At 37.2% G+C, this 17,170-nt stretch overlaps 2 protein-coding genes across 2 annotated transcripts in view; one reads left to right on the top strand and one right to left on the bottom strand.

Moving 5' to 3' along the window:
* Positions 1 to 8,196, bottom strand: part of LOC134225989 (uncharacterized) — a 29,445-nt gene extending 21,249 nt beyond the window's left edge. The window contains exon 1 of the mRNA XM_062706472.1: positions 7,275 to 8,196. Within this exon, the coding sequence (XP_062562456.1) occupies positions 7,275 to 8,116 (842 nt within the window). The 5' untranslated portion in view covers positions 8,117 to 8,196. The remainder of the gene's footprint in view (positions 1 to 7,274) is intronic.
* A 2,989-nt stretch (positions 8,197 to 11,185) lies between these two features.
* The window catches only part of LOC134226893 (E3 SUMO-protein ligase ZBED1), a 39,108-nt gene continuing 33,123 nt past the window's right edge, over positions 11,186 to 17,170 (top strand). Inside the window, exons 1-2 of the mRNA XM_062707974.1 lie at positions 11,186 to 11,341; positions 11,400 to 11,681. Coding sequence (XP_062563958.1) covers positions 11,406 to 11,681 — 276 coding nt within the window. The 5' untranslated portion in view covers positions 11,186 to 11,341; positions 11,400 to 11,405. The remainder of the gene's footprint in view (positions 11,342 to 11,399; positions 11,682 to 17,170) is intronic.

The raw sequence follows: 17,170 nt of genomic DNA on the forward strand, positions 1-17,170 counted from the left end.
ATGGCATTATGCCATATGGGCTTCCCCCTCTTAATAGACTGGTATCTCGGCTGGGCTCTCCATGTGATACACAATACTAGCAGACGACTCAAGCTATGTTGCTCACTAGGTCACTGCGGCCTGGGTTTGTATTGTGATCATACCGATACATTATTCTTTCTATCTACAGTCTGTCAATTATAAACCGAACAAATAATGGAAGCTCAACATGTACATAGATGTTTTCTAAATAAGTAGTTAACATGTAAATTTAATTCTTAGTTACTTGGAGCCGACATTCAATACCTAATAGTAGTCTATGTTGACAACGGGTGGTACTGTTGCTATTTCCAAGTAACAATTTCGAATAAAGATGTAATGATATCATTCTGGTAGGGTAGTTTCAAAATAGATTAATTTAAGTACTATTGTAATAAATGGACACATTAAAGAGCTTCCCTTATTTTAACACGGTTGAGAATCGGATGTTTGTCAATACGTCGTCGAGTTAATTGTATCCTATCAGTCACAGTAATGTCATATGTTAAAGTTTCAGTAGTCTAATAGTGATCATTATACAAAATTTCTGGCAGTTGTTCCGTAATTGCTTTTTTTTGGTCAAGTTCTATTCCCTTTTCTAATATTCAAACCTTTATTATTTATTAAAATAATGATGTCTAAAATTCAGTTATTCAGATTCAGGGTATACAATATTCAATATAATAGTGGATGAACGCATCATATGGTCTATCCTCATTTCCGTAAGTGGTCAAGTTATTAGTCTTGTAGCAATAATAGTGGTACTAGTTATTCTTTATCTTGTGAGTGCAATGGTCTCAATTAACTATTCTAAACAGAACTCTGTCTCTTGTCTTTCTGTCCACCGATGGTCATGGATTTATTTTCGTTTTTCATTATTTATTTGATATCTTTAAATCTCAGTCATTTATTTTACTATCGGTCATTTATTTTATTATAAGGTAAAGGTCAGCGAATTTGTCTTAATACGAGAAACACTAAGTCATGTCCCCTATACTGCCGTCATACGCATATTTGTCCCATGTTTGCTGGGATTCCCTATGTACATGGGACAGTTATGCGTATAACGGCAGTATATATCCGCTAATTTTTCTAACTAGCCTAATAGAAGGAAGAGAGAAACAGTTTTTTTGCGTTGATCCATGCAGCTAGAGAGACTAAAATAAAAAGATTATCGAGAAGATATAATAGATACATTCACTATCTCCAATGCCAAATTAGTAAATCTACAAATTCTACTTTTCACTACTAAAATTCTACTTCAGCTATACGGGTACAAAATGAATTATTGTTAGCTACTACTACAAGTATAAATAGATGTATGCTATTTGGATAAGCGTTTGTTTCAGGGTCTTGTTAGTATTAGAGTTATGTTAGTTAGACCCCTACTGAGCCCTGCCGGCACCTCCAAATTTACCAATAGGCAGTTGTTGTTAGATCGTGCGACACTAACCATTAGTTAACTTGGAGGCATGGTACCTCAAGTGTTTGGTATAACTGTTGACCTTATTTAAGTAAGATGTGATAAAAGTTTCTCTACGGAGCTTATTTTCAAACTATTACCATTAAAATAACGATATTCTTGTGAAGGAGATATAAAAAAATGGAAAAATATCTTAATTTTTTAATTTAGTGTTGAACTTAACCTTTGGTTGAAAAAAGCACTCTATTAAACAACAAAAATAAAAATAAAATAAAAATCTTTTTAAGACACTTGAAATATCAACGTCAAGCCCCTTATCCATGGACAGGGACTAAAATCAAATAATTCAGTTCTTATTAAATTGACTGAATAATAAACATCAAAGATTAAATCTTTTCCTTATAACAACTTCATTAAAAACTTTGAATAATTTTGAATGTAGCTTAACGAAAATATTTTTTCCCGGTACATGTCCTGAATTCCCGGTTTTTCCCGCTTTTTTTTCCCGGTGACTTCAATTTCCCGTCTTTTTCCCGCTTTTCCCGTTTTGACGTAGAACTACGTCTGTCTTTTCTATATTGGGGTACACTTTACGATTGCAAAAAATTGAAAAACGTCACGAAAATATGATAGACTTTGATCGTTAATATCTCAGCCTTTTCTCGATGGATTTTCAATTTTCTTGAACCATTCGACCAAGGAAGAGTCAACGCTTCATATCCGATGTACACTGAAGTCATTTGTTACGCGAATATTTTCACACGAATTGTGTTTTATGCGATGTTTTTCACTCGTATTTCGGGATTTCCGCGGTTTATTCAGACATATTTTGGGATTTACGTGATTTTTACGTTGTTTGGATTTACGCGGCCCGCGTAAAAACTGACTGTGACTGACCAGTGTGTTACAATACTTATATATGATAATATTTACTACTTAATACTTGCTAACAGTTTAGCAGTCGGTTTCGGTAAATCAGTCAATCTCGTAAGTGCGTCGCCAGCTTCTTGTTCCATAGCACTACGTTCCAACTGGAACTTGGCCTGCTTTTCAACGTAATAATTTATAAACATTTTTTTAGTTATTAATTGAAAGCTATTTATGTCCGCCATTGCAGGGCTTTTAGCTGGCGCAGTTCGTTTATGCTAACCTAAACGTGCGTTTTCCTTGGAAAGCTTGGGGGCGTTTGACGGTAGCTTCATGCTTACGTCTGTTGATGCCAGTAGAGGGGCTCGGAATCTTCTTCGCTGCTGCAGTGAATGCGTTCTGGTAAACATTCTTTGGCTCGTTTTTGCTGATTCGTACACGGTTAGAAAAAAGTACCTAATATTAGGTACTTTTCACTCAAATCGGGGGTTCAGTGTGGGAACCCAAAATTAAGTAATTTTTCCTTGAAATTAAGTAAAATTCACCTAATATTAAGTAAAATATACTTAATTTTAAATAGAAACTAACCAGAAGTTATGTAAATTTCACTCAACTTTTGTAAACATGAGATTACTCAACGTTGGGTTCCCACACTTTAATGCCCTTGTTGAGTGGTTTTGCTCTTCATTTTATGACAACAAAGGGAAGAGGGAGGGAGATGCAAGAGAAAAAAAGTACCTAAAATTAGGTACTTTTTTCTAACCGTGTAGGTGTCTGCCGGAGTAAACGCTGTCTTGTGTAATGAGCCACCAGGGGTTTAAGCTGACTTAGCGACGGGTGCTTAGTCTCTGTACCAGTTTGCGTCGGTGATGGTTGCAGCTGTACACGTGTGTACACTATCAGCCAGAGTTGTGCTTTTCAAATATTGGAATTGATCATCATTTAAATGTAAACCTAACTAATACCAATTTAATGTCAACAATGAAGTTCAATGGGATGTTTGGCATTGTGTGTTGGTGTTATGTAGGAAAATAACTTCAAAAGTAGCATTTATCAATGCTTCGAATCGAGATACAATTATTGATTCTTATTCTCTAGCGAGTTTTTATCAATTGGTAATTTGAATATTATGCATCTCGAGATAAAATAGAATACTGCGGCCTCGTGCTGGTTGCTTCTCAGGTAATCGCAACGATCACTAAACACGACAGAGTAATGAAAATCTCACCCACCGTATGCACTTGTCATGATAAACACTCTCCAAGTACTCAGTGACTCCGCTTGCATCTCACTAATACAATCGAACACTGCTGTCATTTCGCGAAAAGCACGTGGTTTTGTTTTGAGCGGCAAAATTCTACCTATTTTTTAACACGGCGGCTAACTTGACGATTACCTTCGCAGTCGAGCCTGCGAGTGTAAGACCACCGCAGCATTCTAAAAAAAAGATAAGCGCGCCAATATGTGACCGCTTGAGAGTGTTGTTCATTCTTGATTATTATTTTTATTTTTATCTTCCTTTATAAATGTTGGTCCAAAAATTATATATTGCGGATCTTTTTAAAATTTTCCATTTTGCGGATTCCGCAAAGTTCTTCCGCAGCTGTCAAAGTTTTACCGCAAGCCTGAAAAGCTTCAATACACTGAAACAAAAATCTGATATTTGGCGTTATCATCGTAGACTGCCATGCCAAACAGCAGAGAAAAAGTATGAAGTAACAGCTGCGGTGGTTTAAAAATTGCACCGTAAAGAGGAAAGTTTTCTCTGTAACAGCAATACATCACCAGTTTTCGTAATGTTCACTCAATCTCAGGAGCATAGGATAAACAACGAAAGCAGATTCAACCTGGGCTTGAAAAACGCTTGCTTTGATCTCATCGCACAGAATAGTCGAAGACCTGTACTTTACATACAGCTACGTAGTTCAACGTCACCTTTGCGTACAACCCGATTGGGCTGCACCTATGAGTTTTTCCCAGTTCGGTGGCCACCCTTTAAATATCACTTAATCAAGGATCTACACCAAAATGGAACTATCGATGTTGTACACTCTAAAAAATCACCACGTCATATTCACGTGAAAAATCACGTAACTGATCTGTCTTGAACAAATGACGATTGTTACGTGACGTTAGTAATGCTCCCCAGAAATTCACGTAACTTTTACTAAAAATCTTGGTGAATATGACTGTATATCTACGTAAACAATTTAAGTGAGATTGTGTTAGTGTGATTGCAGCTTCGACATTTGCGGAAGAGCTCCATTGTAAACAAGAATTAATAATACATAACCTAAACATAATGAGACTTCGCGGGCGGAGGTAAGTGATATTTCAGGTGTATCTAGGCGGATATTTTCCGTGCCTGCATTTCTCCTCTTTGAGAAAAAAAACCAACGGAGGTTGGATAAAATTTATTAGATTCGTTGAAAAATTATGTGAAAAAGAAAAGGAAGCTGCATGGAAGTCTAGATCTACAGTTTTCCGGTCGCGTTAATATAAAGTTTATAGCCCAGGTTCCACTACTTTTTGGTTAATTAACAGCGGCAATATTACCAATTTTCGAGCATGCAACTAGTTTCAAATTTTCAGCGATTCTCATTGACATAATTTCTCAACAAATCTGATAAATTTAATTCAACATCCGCCGATTACATTGTTTTTTCTTCAACAGTGTTTCTGCGATAACTCCAAAGCGCAATGACAAAATGACGGCATTCCCTGTCAATAACGCGAAAAAGCTTCCGTTTTATGGGCAGTCCCTGTTCATTTTTGCATTCATTCCAAAATCACTATATTGCAATACATTTCAAAACATGTAGTGGTTACCTGCTGTCTTGTAGATTTCACTAAAATTTCACGTAACCAGTACGTACAAATCACGTCAGGTTCACCTGATAAAACACGTAACTACTTTCAAGCTTCACGTCATTACACTCAAAATAATCCACACTTCAATGCCACCTGGAAAATCACGTAGATCAGACAGAATGAACTTTCTCCTGACTTCATCTGTTGAAGGTAACAATCATTGGACCTTAGATAGAAAACAAATTGAAGACCAGTAATTGTTATTGTGGGGCTCTATGTATGTTACGTGGAAATCACGTAGATGTTCTCAGTATTCATTCACTATTTTAGTTCACTAGGTGCTGTTGTTCGCTGCCATTTCTGATTGACTTCTAATGAAAATGTCGAAAATTAACTAACTAAATTTGTTACAATTCATAGAAAACAAGTGGTTTTCGTACAGCAAGCTAACGATGCCGATTGTTAGTAGAAAAAGCCATGTCTACTTAACTTCTTAAATCTGCAGAAATTGAACAAAGGTATGTACAACATAACTAATGCAGATGTACATAAATGAAATTTTTTTTATCATCTTTTTGTAGAAATCCAAAATTACTACCGTTTGAGGCAAATAGCACACCATAAAATGTATAAAAGCAACACCGATGAAATGGCAGTGACGGAGAAGCTACACATTTGTTTCGTTTTTGATGTGTATTAAATATATTTTATGCTACAAAGTTCTTGACTTATTTTAATTGAAAAATAATAGCTAAAGAAAAATACCTTGAAATACAAATTAAATATCCATAATGATCACCAAAACACCATTTACTTTTTATCAGAACATAACTTTGATGCCACCGGAAAAGTCACGTAGCTATTATGTGATACTCCAGTAACATAATAAGAGTTCACGAGTTCATTTGTCACCTTCGATTCACGTAGCTGCTACGTGAAAAGTATGATGGAAAAAAGCTACTTATGTTTTCACGTAACATTGACGTTTGGATTATTTTGAGTGTAGTACTGGAAGATCCAGTCAGAGTCACCGGATAAATCACGTAACTCAAGGAAACTAAATTTTGTTCAGGTTACTTGTCATTCAGGTCACACTTACGTGAAAAGTAGGGTGGATGAGAACCACATTTGTTTTCAGGTAAATATGACGTGAAGATTTTTCAGAGTGTATATATTCCAATGAACAAAATGGTTACTGACATCCTTACCAAACCACTTGGGCGTGTATAATGTGATTATTTCCGGAGTAAAGAGCTGAGCAGAATGGATACGTTTGCGTGCGTTTTGACAGTTTTCCCATGGCAAAACTGTCAAAACGCACGCAAACGTATCCATTCTGCTCCGCTCGCTCGGACTTCACATTGAGGAGGAGTGATGAAGTAGCAACGGAAGTAGCATGCCATGATATTAATTAGTAGTTATTAATGGAGTATAATAAAATCATTCTTTGTCTAACGCTCAATCGAAGCAGACGTCTTTTACTGACTCTCATCAAATAGGGCTTAAGTTTGGCCTGCTAACACTTGTGAACCATTCTCGTGCTTAGTTTCATAGGGGCGTAACTGTATTGATCGATTTTATATTTTGTTAATACCTAACTCAATTGTTTCAAAAGCTACAATCGTGATTATTGATTATGGTGCAAGATACAATCATCCTTTATTACACCAAATCATAAAATCATCAAACTAGCGCAATTCGGTACAATAATAAAAAGAACACATCGACGAAGATAAAAATCGATCTATACAGTTACGCCCCTATGAAACTAAGCGCGAGCATTGGAATAATAACTAGGTAGGGGAAATGACGGCTGCGGAAGGTTTTGTTCTTTTATTGTCAGGGGGTTTTTGTTCACCAATAATTTATAATTCTGAAAACGGATTGAAAAAGAATACTGATATTCAAAACAATTGAAATGAAAATTACCAGAGAATTTCGGTAGGCTAAACGGCTAAACGTTTATTTGAGCCCCCGACCTTCGATACTACATACGCTAGACTGGCCCTTCGGAGCTTAGTTGGAAAATGCACTAGTCTGGGAAATGGAAATTCCTCTATGTTTGATTGATCAAAATTTTCAAACTAAGGGTTCCCAAATCAAATAGACCAACTATGTCATCGAGAAAAGTTCTATGTACTTCAGTATCAATTACCTTTTGTGGTTCATCCACGGTGTATCCACAATCGGGCACTTTCCCTCGAACAACCGCTGCAGAACACTTTCATCCGGGCGCATATCCATAAAAGTTGCATTCGACCGCATTGCCAATTCGATTTCATTCATTACGGTCGCCTCAACGAACCGCTGCTTCATGGTCTCTTTATTCATTCTCCTCGGTGTCCACTTCATCTGGCCTTGCAGGGCACAAAGCATACCGTCAGTTGTTCCAAATTCAACGAGAACGTCCTCTTCGGGAAATCTTGCCGCAAAATCAATAGATCCAAACTTGGATAGGACTCTTACAATGTTGTATTCTTGGGGCAATTCTGATCCTACCTTCGTGAATAGAATAGATCTAGAATTGTCGTAATATAGAGGTGTTCTTCCCGGTAGAACATTCAGCTTAAATCCATAATAGGAATCTTGATGACATGTTGCTATCGCCCGTTCGGAATCTTCTTTCGACGTAAAATACACGAGCATATCCGTCAGCAAACAATTTTTCTGGTAGTTTGCGAACAAACCGGGTTCATTCCGAGGAAAAAAGATCATCCTTGTGAGAAGACCTCTATAAGCAAAATAGTTGGACACTTGTGTCAGCCATGCTTCTTGCTTCCATACTTCCACTCTGAAATTCCCCACAAAAACCGGCCAAAATGTCGACAGTTGCCAATCCGGGTCGCATCTTGGATCTTTTTCAGAAGGGTATAAATCATCCGCAGAGTAATTACGGGGCAAACTAAAGGAGCTATTTTCTCCTTTGTGCACTCCATCACTCGCCTCACTTAGGCACTGTTCTTCATCACTATAATCGGAGTCCGAATCACCGTCCATTTTTTCCCCAAATTTTCCACTGAAATTAATCAAAATAACTCAGCAACTTCCCAACACTCGCTGACGGCAAAAGTTGTATAGAAGTTATACCAGTTATACTGTTCGGTAAAATCACGGCCATTTTTTTTTAAATAGGAACAAAAGGAAAATGAATTTTGAACCAAACATCAGAATAGGCCTTTTCATGCTTTCGCGCACATATACACACGGAAGTTTGAGAATACCCATTAAATGAGGTTTATTCACCCATTTTTTAAAATTGTTCTGATGTGTCAAAAAATGGGTAGTTTTTTGAATACAGAAAATGGGTGTTTTATTCCCATTCATAAGATTGTATACGTCAGACTTTATAATGGGTAAATGGAACCCACGAAAATATTTGGTTAATCAAATCGCCATTTTTTGCTATTAGTTTATCGATTAGAAAACGAAACGTTTGCGGAAGAATATAAGAAATTTAATTAAAATTTCATTGGAGAATGTATGAATGAAAGCGGTGTGGTGTAGCGGTAGGAACTAATAACTAATTTGTTCCTGGTAGCGGGTCACATAGAATAGGAGCATAGGAGGTAAGGAAAACTTTTTTTGTAGTTCCGGATGTTGGTTAATCCAAATCATCCATCATTCGTGCAGTAATAATTAACGTTATTTCTGATTTTATTATTACAGTGAATCCGTTGACCAACTATAAATGATGCATCAGAACTAGCCGCTAAAACTGCAGCTTCCAATAGAGGCATATATTTAAATAATGATACCACAACCAGGAACTAATAACCCTGACAGTGCTTTCGGGACTGTTCCACAAGCTGGAATGCAGCCAACGAGGCAAACGAAGGACGGGAGAAATTTCTGCAAACCACCCAATCCAACATTCTGGACGATTTCATCAGCGTGTGGTGTTTGGAAGCAGAAAAGTTTTCCACGAGGGTTTCCATTTCGGAGCGACCAACCACCAACTTGCAGTTCCTCGAAACCTCTCGAAATCAAACATTTCTGCGTGATTTGAAAGCAGCTGTACCTGTTTGTGAAGTGTTTATTAAAATATGATGAAAATAAATTATGATAAGTGTTACTTGATTCAATATTGTATTAATTTGTGCATTTCTGATTTCTGTGCCCTAACCTCAATATTTTGTTTTTATTAAATGTGGAATTTTTACCCATTTTTAACAAAAAAGCCGTGAGTTAAAAATACCCATTAAATGAAGTTTGGGGCACTTACTCATTAATGAGTACACACGATTTACTCATTAAATGAGTTATGCCGCTTTTCTTCAAAATGGGTACGAGAATACCCATTAATGGGTACTTCCAAGCTTCCGTGACGGAAGAACTAAACTACCCAATAGTGAGTTTAATTCACCCAACCTCGAACATCGGTACGGGAAGCCAAAATTGAGTAAGTATGGTCGAAGTATATAGTTTGCCTTCACTGCACTGTAAACTCGGCAATACTCATTAATGAGAAAAAAATACACATTTTTTGGCGATATACGGAGCTGTCAAAATAATGGGTATTTTAAAATTTTGTAAAAGTGGTACTTTTCCCCCTTTTTGTACTTCCAATTGTTTACTCATTAATGAGTGAAAATCCAGTTGGTTATGTTTATATTTGCTTGCAAAACGGTCCTCTCGGGAAAATTTAAGTTTGTTTCGAATACGGTTGCGAAATCTACAACCAAGGATTAAATTTCAGCGGAAATAAAAACTGATGCTGCTGTGTTCGACAGTAAATATTTTATTAGTGCTCTACAACATAAATAAATCCATATTTTCAGTCCGCGCCAAACTAGTCCCCTTGCTTGTAACTGCGGCCAAACTTTCGCCAATGATAAAGAACCATGGCGGCAGTTCCCAAAAACCGAGGTCACCGGATTACAAATAAAGTCGAGATGCTGGTACCTATTAGGATGAAATTCATAGGATCAAATCATAGGATAAAAACTATCGACGGTGCTGCGTGACACAAAAGGCGAGAAGCCTTGATGCCTTGATGATGTTTATAAATTAAGTTCATGATCATTAATGCAGGTTTCCATGTATTTAAAAACTTTGTTTAAATAAAAAACCTTATCATGATGTGGTAAACTTGATCTTTTCTCTTCGACTTCCTCAAAACAGCAAATCCAGTTTCCTTTTTTTCCGCGGGAATAAATAAAAAGGGTTTATTTTACTCATTTTTTCATTATATCTCGAGCAACATATGATTACGGCCGAAAAACCAACAATGCTGAACCGAGAAAAATGAGGTTCAAGTTTTCTATGACTAATTTAATTCATTTATTGAATTCGAAACTCATTTCATGGCCAAAACCATCTCAATACAATACGTAAATGGTTATATTATAACAGCAGATTAAAATTAATTGAAAAACCATTCGAAATCTACAAAATTTCAGCTAAAACAAAAATTGCGCCGTTTACTCGCATTACCGGCAACACGTCTGGTTTTTAAGCCGTTTGCTCAAAGCTAGTAACATCATCGGGTTTGTTTAGATTTGTTAGCCAGAGTAGTTCTGCTATGCGATATATCAAAAACCTAGTAAGAATATACATTTTGAAATAACTTGAAGCTAGTTTTTCTAAATAAACAATATAAAGTGAACGGGCTAAAAACCAAAGCAAACATTCCGCATGGTAGTTAAGGGCGCCAACAAAGGACTTAAAAACCACTAAGGTGCAAATGGTTCATGAGACGTTCACTCAAAATAGCAATAAATGTGTTTCTTAAGAGATATTAAGTACGGAGTTTTACCTACGATAAAGAATAATTTACAAAGCAATCGTTTATGCTAGAAAATGAAAAATCATGGTTTTGGTTTATAAGCCGTAATCATATGTTACGCGAGATATTTCGTTATCCATAATGGGTAAAAATTACACCTTGTTTTGAAGTAAAGTCAAACTACTCTTTAATGAGTAAAGGCCTTTTACTCTATTTAACTATTTAACTTCATAATGGGCATTTTTTTACCCATTAAAGAGTATTTACTTTGGTGGCACAGTGCAGCGCCTGAGTTGTTTCAGGTTAGCGTGTATAGCCCTGCCAGGGGAAACGAGAGAAACGGGAAACGGGAAGCAAAAGCATGCAGAAGTGCCAGAAGTGCAAAAGCTTGCAAACCTGTTGCAAACGCACGCGAACAACGAGGGCGAGAGCAACACCACATTGTTCAAAATTTGCTTACCTTTATTTTTAAGTTACAGTTTGCATTATTGTTAAAGGTAAGTAAATTTAAATATTAGGCTTCTATTTTTCATTAAAAAAAATATGGTTCCGTAGGTTAAAATGAGCCAATGCGACTTCAACGACCCAGCGTACGAGTCGGACGAATATTACGACGAAATGGGCCGAAAGGTACGCGAATTCGATTATTCCGTCGAATCCGAACCTTCGTTTGTGAAAAAAGGGGAACCAGTGCAGGACATTGTGCGCCCCGGCAGCAGTGGCATCTCTGCCCAAGGGAGGCTCACTTCGAAGCATATTGATTTCGCCGCGGATGACCCTGATTGCGGAAACTTCTCGCCGGTGGTGATTAAGAAGGAAGTCGTGGAAGTGAAACAGGTAAAATGGGAACGGTAGCGGGGTTATTTTCCTATAATGCAGTTGGCATAAAATTTCGAATTTTTAACATAAGCCCAAATCTAACAATCCCAATATTGGATTGGATTTTAGACCTGAAGAAAGCCTCACACCTCGGGAATTTGTTCCCACGCTTGTAAGGGTCTGTCATAAATTACGTAACGCATAATCTAGCAAATTTGAACCGCTCCCTCCTTTCGATATACTTTTTGCCTTTTTCGTACACTACTGCTATATTTTACTGAGTTTTTGGACTACGGATCGCCCAGTAATTTCCGCAGCATTTAGCTAAAACACCAACCTGAAATGGTTCGATGTATCATTTTCTTTATAACTTTTAAACGCAACGGTCGATCGTTATCAAATTAAATAGTGATTAACTAGGCTTTGTCCCTTGTCGAATGAAAATTGTTGCGGGAAAATCGGTCAAGGATTGCTATATGAACAATTGTCTAATGTTTTTCTTAGCTTTTGTGCACACACATGCACACGGACTGACAGACATTTGCACAGCTCGTCGAGCTGAGTCGATTAATATATAACACTATGTAGTAGTAGCGGATTGTGTTAAAATAATAAACGGAGATACGAAATGAAAGCATGAATTATTTGAATGAGATATGAATTTCTAAATCGAAGCAATCGGCGTTCGAATAGTAGGCGCCCATTAGTACACGAATATGAACTCGATTGACAGAACAAAACAAAGAACGAGACGATACTAATTCGAATATTGGATACATCTTCTATGTATCACTAGAGCTACTCGTTCTGTCAGAGCATAGTTGTCAGTACACAGCCCATGATAATTCAGATATTCGACGGATGTCCTAAGGATATTCGCTCGGCCCCGACATGGCGCGGTTGGTAGCTGGCCATGATTCGGGGTATTTTTTTGTGTAAAAGAGAGAAAGTAGGAGGAGTAAGAAAAAGAGATAAGAAATGCTCTCCGGTGGAAATAGACGGAGGAGCAAAGCTACAAGATGATAAAAAAAGAAGAAAATAGGAAAACAGAAAAATGCGATGAAAGGATTTGAGAAATGCTCTCCGGTGGAAATAGACGGAGAAGCAAGAGTACAAGATGATCTGAAAAAAAGAAAACAGAGTTTTGAACTTTGGTAGTGATGGACAGAGTACAAGGACAAAAAAAAAGAAAGAGAGAAAGAAAGAAAGAAAGGAAACAGTTGGCCTTTTCCTGAGATAGACCTAGAGCCACAAAAATAATATGAAAAGCAATGAAAAAGAACGATGGTTGAAGATTTTCTGATTTTGTTGTTTGATCGATGTTCTTGGGACTAGAAAACTAACATGACAGAGAATTGAAAACTCAAAAAAGTGTTGATTTGCGATTTTTTAAACCAAATAGAATTATAGAAAAGGTGATAGGTGATAGGTGAGCGGGATTGTAGTAGTAGCGGATTGTGTTAAAATAATAATCGGAGATACGAAATGAAAGCATGAATTATTTGAATGAGATTTGAATTTCTAAATCGAAGCAATCGGCGTTCGAATAGTAGGCGCCCATTACTACACGAATATGAACTCGATTGACAGAACAAAACAAAGAACGAGACGATACTAATTCGAATATTGGGTACATCTTCTATGTATCACTAGAGCTACTCGTTCTGTCAGAGCATAGTTGTGAGTACACAGCCCATGATAATTCAGATATTCGACGGATGTCCTAAGGATATTCGCTCGGCCCCGACACACTAGTCGACCCGGCAGACGTTGTCTTGCATAGTAGGCGAAAATGCGCGCTGTGAACTGCTCATGCGAGATTTCCATACGATTCTTAATTTAAGTTTTTCACGATTTAGTCAACCTTACTAGTCATTTTTCCATGAGGAAACAACATAAAAGAATATATTTGCTGAAGGAATGAATAATCTGTCGAGGTACAATTAAGTGGTGGAATTAAATGGGATTGTACAAACTTGTCTTATGGCAGGTGAAGACATTCCACTAAAAAGCTCAAAATAATTTTCCTAACTTAAATGCTTCTATAAAATATATCATTTTTACTTCTGCTTCATATTACTAAATAATTACTCGTGCATGTTCGAGTAGGGTATGACGGGGCAAGATGAACACCCTAAGAATGATACTTTATTCTTTCTCAGCAAGCATGCTTTTCTATATTACAATACAAGACAAAATTTTCAAAACGATTTATCTGCTTTCGTAAACAAAGATTCAAACGACGATTTGACGAATCTGATAGCTCTCCCACGCAAACCAACACCACCAATAGGCAGGTGAAGGTTTCCGCCACCTGTTGATGGTGTTGGTTTGCGTGGGAGAGCTATCAGATTCGTCAAGTCGTCGTTTGAATCTTTGTATACAAAAGCAGATAAGTTGTTATGATAACTTTGTCTTGAATACAGCAGTACTGCTGTACTCAAGTAAACGGTCTATCGTTATCAAATTCAATAGTGATCAACTAGGCTATGCCCTCTGTCGAATAAAACTTGTTGCGAGAAAATCGGTTAAGGGTAACTATATGAAATGTTGTCTAATGTTTTCCTTAGTTTTTGTGCACACACATACACACGGACAGACAGACATGTGTTCAGTTCGTCGAGCTGAGTCGATTGGTATATAACACTATGGGTCTCCCGGCCTTCTATAAAAAGTTCGTTCTTGGAGTGAAATGATAGCCTTTCGGTACAACTTTGTTGTACGAGAAAACAAAAAACGATAATAGCGGTTAAATTGGCTGGTTTTATTTTGATCGTGGAGATGTAAATATTCGATCGAGTCTGTTTGTGCTATATTGTGTCTGTTTTATTTGTTGATTCTGTGTCCGGACTCAAGAGGAATGCTTGAAAGTAGGCAATAAAATGTTTAGCTGTGATTAGTTCCAAGTTTGTTCCAGTCATAGACATCGAATCGTTGATGCCAAATGGCATTAAGTGATTCGAGGTGCCCAAATAGGATAAGAATCCTATACAAAGGCTCAGCTACGTCGCGATTCGCTGGTTGGGCCACGACCTCGGCCCAACTAACGAATTCGGTTTTTTAGTTGGGCCAACTGACAGCCATTTGAGCACGTGTATTTCGACTTGAACATCACAAATGATGTCCAGTGACGCCCAATCCCGTTTTCCCTGTTTACATTGAATTTTGACGTACGGTTGCTTTTTAGTTGGGCCATGGCCCAACCAGCGGAGGCCCAACTAAAATGTGACCCAAGTTTTAAGGTGAAGGTGGGTTGAGTACCAAAACAAAGCTTTGAAAGTATTGGTACAATACAAACTGTCATATACTGTAGTAGTATTGGTGTCGTATTTATGAAAAAACAATGAATATTAGTAGGGTGGTTCAAAAAACGACCCAGCTCCACCACGCTCACTTGATTCTGCCCCATGCTCCGAGTGTCCTCCAAAAGCCGATTTGAACAAAAACTGATTGAGAACAAGTTTGAACGATTTAAGTTTGTATGAAAACTATTATGGGAAACTAAACCATTCATTACACTGGCTACAGCTTCTCCCCTCCAAACGCTGGCGAAAAGAGAACCCACATAGCTGAAAGCAACATCCCAGAAACTTCACTGAACGCACCTTAGGAAAGATCCGTTGAAATAGCATTTTATACTCCGCTCACCCCCATGTCACACTTTTTGTATGAAGTATCTGCTCCTGGTGAGATAGATATGTATCACAGAAAAAATCTTGCTATTTTGTTGAATTACACAAACACAATGTCAGCGGAACGTAAACGGCAAATTTGACGGAAAATATGTGGGCTAACTGTCAAATTTGCATTTCCGTTTCTGTTCCGCCGACATTGTATTTGGGGCTTTATTATCATGCTAAAGATTTGCAACCTCGATTAAAATCGACTCCCAACTATTGGAACGTCCATTTAATATGGATTGTCTAAGGAGTTAAAGCTCTTGAATTTCATCCAGTTCAGAGTGTAAAATAATCGAAATTTTTTGGTGAAGTCCACCTTTCTTCACTTGTCAGCTCACTTTCAGACGCATTCATAGTCGGCACTGGACTGTCAATATTCGATTGAATATTAGTCATTTAATATTTATGCACATTCTACAAATTGATAAATTTTCTGAAATCTAAACACGTTTTAAATGAGTGAAGTCATTTATCACATAGAACTGAATCCGATTTGCATCCGTGAGGAGCTTTCAACGGTAAACATCAATATTAACAATGCTAATTATGTTTTTTTCTGCACATAGTGAACATACTCAGTGACAGTCGAATGAATGAGTTCGTGGAGTAGTCGTCTGGCTATTTCATTCTATGCTTTGAATAATCATGCGGTGTTTGTCAAATTTGGAGTGAAGTAGCTTCATGAAAATAAATATGTTACCCTCTGATCCAGTCATATGGTCTTCTCCTCACCAGCGCCCATTCACGGCGTGCTCCAATCAGAATAATGTAAACTTCAACCTCGCCATATTAACTGCCATACAAACCTGAAACGACTCGAGCACGGTAAGCCCCTATTCAAACCAACCGAAACCAGCGAACGACACCCAAAATATGAAACATAATCGACTGAGCGCGGCGGAGCAAAATCAGTTTTGAGCCACCCTGTTTATTAGTTTGCTGCTATCGGTACCGGTGCACAGTGGGCCACGTCGTGGAATTAGGAGGAAAAAAATATTTTCACCATAATGATAATTTTTAGGATCAAAGTGTCTTCAGCAAAGTCAAAGCTTATTATTTAAGCTTTATTTTGAAGTTTGTTGCAATAGGGTGGCCCCACTACATTTTGAGATAAAATTTTTAACTTCTATATTTCTAATTTTAGCATTATACGATGTTCTAGAAAGTTGTTCCTTATTTAATTTTGAGGCACTTTGCTGAAGAAACCATTTTTGTACGTCATTTGTATCATTTGTTATGATAATTTTAAATAATTATGTTAGGGTGACCCTAAAAAATCAATATTTTGATTGTAACTTTTTAGTTTTAATTTTTATCGAAGTGACGTCTTCTACAAAGTTTTAGAGCATAAAAAAATGCACGTTTTGGTTACCGAGTGAACTCATTGGTGAATTACAGAGATATCACTGTTTTTTTAAGAAATCCGTTGTTTTCAAATGCTTGTATTTTTGAATGGGGGAAAAAGGGGGATCCATTTTTCCCTGGGTTAGACAGAGGAAGGGCTAAGGATTGCTCTGCATATTTTGATATTGGGGAATTTGAGGGAATTTGAGGTTTTTCCATCATTTGAAAAAATGGCTTTATGTACGAGGAAATCAAAATCATCAGTTCTAGAAGTGTTATAAAACCGAAAATTCCGCCCAATTCGTCAAAAACAAAATGTTTATAGTAACCATAACTTCCTTATATATTTCCAGCGCATCTTCACTCAATATACCGATTGGTAGGATAACATGTTCAATAATATCAACGCTTATCAACGTGACAACTTCACTGAACAGACCGTAATCGTATACACATCACTCGTTCAATCGATTTTACTTTTAA

This window comes from Armigeres subalbatus, chromosome 3 (assembly GCF_024139115.2).
Source record: "Armigeres subalbatus isolate Guangzhou_Male chromosome 3, GZ_Asu_2, whole genome shotgun sequence".
Classification (NCBI taxonomy): domain Eukaryota; kingdom Metazoa; phylum Arthropoda; class Insecta; order Diptera; family Culicidae; genus Armigeres; species Armigeres subalbatus.